The sequence below is a fragment of the Pundamilia nyererei genome, unplaced genomic scaffold (genome assembly GCF_000239375.1).
Source record: "Pundamilia nyererei isolate P.nyererei 1_Seehausen unplaced genomic scaffold, PunNye1.0 scaffold00135, whole genome shotgun sequence".
Lineage (NCBI taxonomy): Eukaryota > Metazoa > Chordata > Actinopteri > Cichliformes > Cichlidae > Pundamilia > Pundamilia nyererei.
In genome coordinates, this window is record NW_005187536.1 from 1,516,148 (window position 1) to 1,519,766 (window position 3,619).

At 46.9% G+C, this 3,619-nt stretch overlaps 1 protein-coding gene across 10 annotated transcripts in view; it reads right to left on the reverse strand.

Moving 5' to 3' along the window:
• The window catches only part of stxbp5l (syntaxin binding protein 5L), a 130,966-nt gene that overhangs the window by 12,353 nt on the left and 114,994 nt on the right, over positions 1–3,619 (reverse strand). For 8 of the 10 annotated variants that reach the window (XM_005743762.1, XM_013913510.1, XM_013913512.1 and 5 more), the window contains one exon: positions 1,518–1,697. The exons of the other annotated variants lie outside the window; for them this stretch is intronic. In XM_005743762.1, the coding sequence (XP_005743819.1) occupies positions 1,518–1,697 (180 nt within the window). The remainder of the gene's footprint in view (positions 1–1,517; positions 1,698–3,619) is intronic. 10 annotated transcript variants of the gene reach the window in all.

Consider the following 3,619-nt stretch of genomic DNA (forward strand, 5'->3'; position numbering starts at 1 on the left):
GTGACGTTTGTAGGGTTACTGAAGTTGGGCTAGCTGGTATATAATGATGTGCTACGTGATCGCTAGCGACACAGCTATGTTAGCATAACATAAACACAGAAGAATGAGGCGCCTTATGGTCCGAAAAATACAGTCGATGAAATTGTGTATTTGTAGTTGGTATGAGGGATGAACAGGGGGGGCTGTAAATTTAAAACACAGGGCTGTATTTCCTCCCCACGAGGGGGGGCTGTCTGATTGTTGGTGACTCTCTCTGTATTACTGTAGGATCTTTACATTACAACATAGAGCATCTCGAGGTGACTGTTGTTGTGATTTGGTGCTACATAAATAAAACTGAACCGTTTCCCTATTCTAACTCAGATTAGCAGACAACGATATAAAAACAGCTGTAAAACCACGAACGCACACACATGACCACACAGAAACGTATTACAGCCAGACTCAAAAACAAAAGCATATGTTTGCATTCATGTTTCTAAACTGATCACTGGGAATACGGAGCCTCTGTGGGTTCATCGCATTTTAAATGGTGCAAATCAAAGTGAGGGTGTGAATAAGAGCGAGCGCAAATGGAAAGACAATAAATGTCATGTCTGTTAATGAAAATGTCAACTCGTGCGGTGCTCTTGTATTATTGTCCTCCTTGAACTGTGCTCCTTCTGATGATAAGAGTTATTAGAGGTAAAAATAAAAACGTCCTGGTGGTTTCAGTTTGAGGAAATTGCAAACATCTACAAACTTATAACCCGTGTTTGTAGATGTGTGCATTCCCTTTGCTCATAGCTCATAAAAACTCGATAAGTGTAGCAACGCTACATGAAGTTTAATATGCGCTGTCATTTTCATCTCAGAAAACATCCAGAAGTTATTTATGAGACGAGAAAAACAGAAAGGCAAATAGAGTTATAATCATAAATCTGTGGCATGATGAGGAAAACCATCAGATCCTTCTGCTGTTTCGGTGCAGAGCACAAAATGCAAGAAAGGAAGAAAGACAGAAAGGCACAGGAGAAGTAAAAACTGGTTAAATCACTGAATCACCAACCTTCAGGCCTGCAACATCGTCGACACAAGCAGCGCAGTCAAGGACACAATGCAAGGACTCGTTCTTGCATTCAGAAGAAGCAGAACCTGCAGTCTGAATGCAAGAAGCTGATGCTAATGCAAGCTGCACGAGTGCGATTGGCATGCTGTAATGCAACAGTGGTGTCCTGGTACGTGACTGTCAGCTCCTGCAGATGCAGTCGGGTTATTTTACCGTGCAGCTGTATAAGTGTGCGTTTGTTTTTTCTTACTGTGTGTTGCTCTGTTTACCCTGCAGCATCTTCTCTGCAGAACCACACCCCGATTTTGGATTCCATGCTGCTAACTTGCATTAGCATGTGCTTGCCTTGTGTTGACCATGTGTCAGGCCTTTCTCCACTTACCCTGGGGTGAGAGGATGGCATGCACTTGCTGGGAGGGGGGTTTGTTATAGAGGGTTAGGGATGGGAGTTGGGAGGACAAGCACACACCTTCAGTGTGGGACACAGGCAAAGAGATCTCCATGCAAGCAGCGGACTGGGCCTTGCGGAAGGGCGGTCGGCCAGGGCCTCTGCGGGTAAGCCGTGGCCCCTCGGGACCCATCGGAATGCGAGGCTTCCCCGCCGAGCAGGGCTGGGAGGTGGGGCTAGTGCAATGTCCATTGACATGATCTGTAACAACGGCAAAGCATTAGCAAACAACAGAAAGAGGGATGTAATTCAACTTTAAACATATTCTGATTTACTGCTGCATTATCCATCTTCACAAGTCATTTAGTTTGATGGGAAGTGAAATAAAAATCAGGGCAGGGAACCTCAAATTAGGGACGAGATTTTCCAAGGAGATAACTGCTTTTCCCTGCCGGGAGACGCTTTGTCTACTAGACTGCAAAAAGGCAGGCTGACACTAGATGACCGATGAAGATGAATATTTCTGCAGCGTAAGAGGAGCAAGCTGATGCTGAAAATTTGATTGCCAACTAGGAAGATGATAGTGAGGGAAAAAGGGAGAGTGAGTGACAGAGGCTGGAGAGTGGTTTGAAGTAAGTATGTGCAAGGAGGGGATGCCGGGCAGAGGAGGAAGATGCAGAGTAAAACTGTGAGTGCAGCTTCATCGAGTCTGTGACGTGACATAAAACAGGCTCGTTTCATCTCCACTTTGTTGCTTTTATCTCAGTGAACTGTGGGGAAACCTTGTTTTAGCAGAAAGCTTTATGACATCCAAAGCTGCAGGTGAAGAACGAAAACAAGCTCTGCTCTTTATTCTGTCAAATTAGCACTCGCTTATATTGGCTGGGCTACAAATTCATCTACGGACAGAGCTGATACCAACACACTCGGTGATTTCTTTACCCCTCGGGGACGAGTCCGTACACTGTGCTGGAGCCAGACCCTGTTAATGAGACAAAGGAAAGAAAGGCCGGGCTGACCTTCTCTCGTTCTGTGTTCAGCCATACCTGTGAGCGGGCACGAGAGGCGGCCGGATCGATCCCAATGTGCCGGCACTGGTACCGATCCACACTAGTGCGTGGCCCGTTTTTCACTATGGAAATGAAACAATACCCTCGAACATGCGCTCTCGTGGTGTTGACTCGTGTGCATTTTATTGAAAGCCTGCACACTTTTAAACCACAGAGGAGCTCTAGAGACGCCACAGTTACACTCCAGCTCTCCAACGTACACAAAGGGCCGATTAAATAATGAAGGCGGAGCTCACAGGTGGGCATCACAGTGATAATAAACATCAGTATATGGACACACTGACCCTGTATTTATTTACATATCACTACGCTCTCATCCTCACTGAGTACATGAGTGAGGATGAGAGCGTGACCCCCCCCCCCAGCAGATTAACAGCAGCTGTGGTCTCTGCCGTGGGAGGACAGAAGCTTTCCATGTGTGTTTTGGTGGAAGGTCTTATACATGGAGACGAGTGGAGCAGATAAACAATATCATGATCATTTGTGCAAACACTCGAACGTTCCCCGCTCGCTCCTCTCCGATCGTTCGTCCCCGGCGCCCAGAGAGCTCTGCCGTGCAGCCAGTCGCTGCAAAAATGATTCAATTTCAAAGTGAAGATGAAAAGCTCCAGGGTGCCACCCAGTCCACGTGCAACACTCACCCAGTTTCACAGCAGGACTGACGAGGCAGCGCGGGGACTGAAAAACTGCAGGTAACACGGAGCGTTTGACGCCGCCGCGATCGGGCTTCACATTTTGTTCATTTTGTTGCCTCGAAATGTTCTGATGGAAACTGGTTTACAGCTGAGAGCGCGACACTGTGCTGACGTGCACATCCCACTCCACCCCCTCATCACACGCGCACAAACACACATCATCCACACAAAGGCACAAACACAATAGACTCGAGCGTCTTCCTGTCACACAGGTTTCTATTGTTGTGGATTTTAAACCTTCAGCGTTTGCAGCTCTACTGTTTTCTTCAATGTTCGATGACGACACCAAAACTAAATGTGCTGCATTCAAAGTTTGGGTTTCTGTCCTCACCCTTCCTGCTGATGGAGCATTTACCAAACAGCAAGTCAAAAATCAGGAGGCACGTTTGGGGTTAGAGAAGCAGAAGTTCTGGGAGGC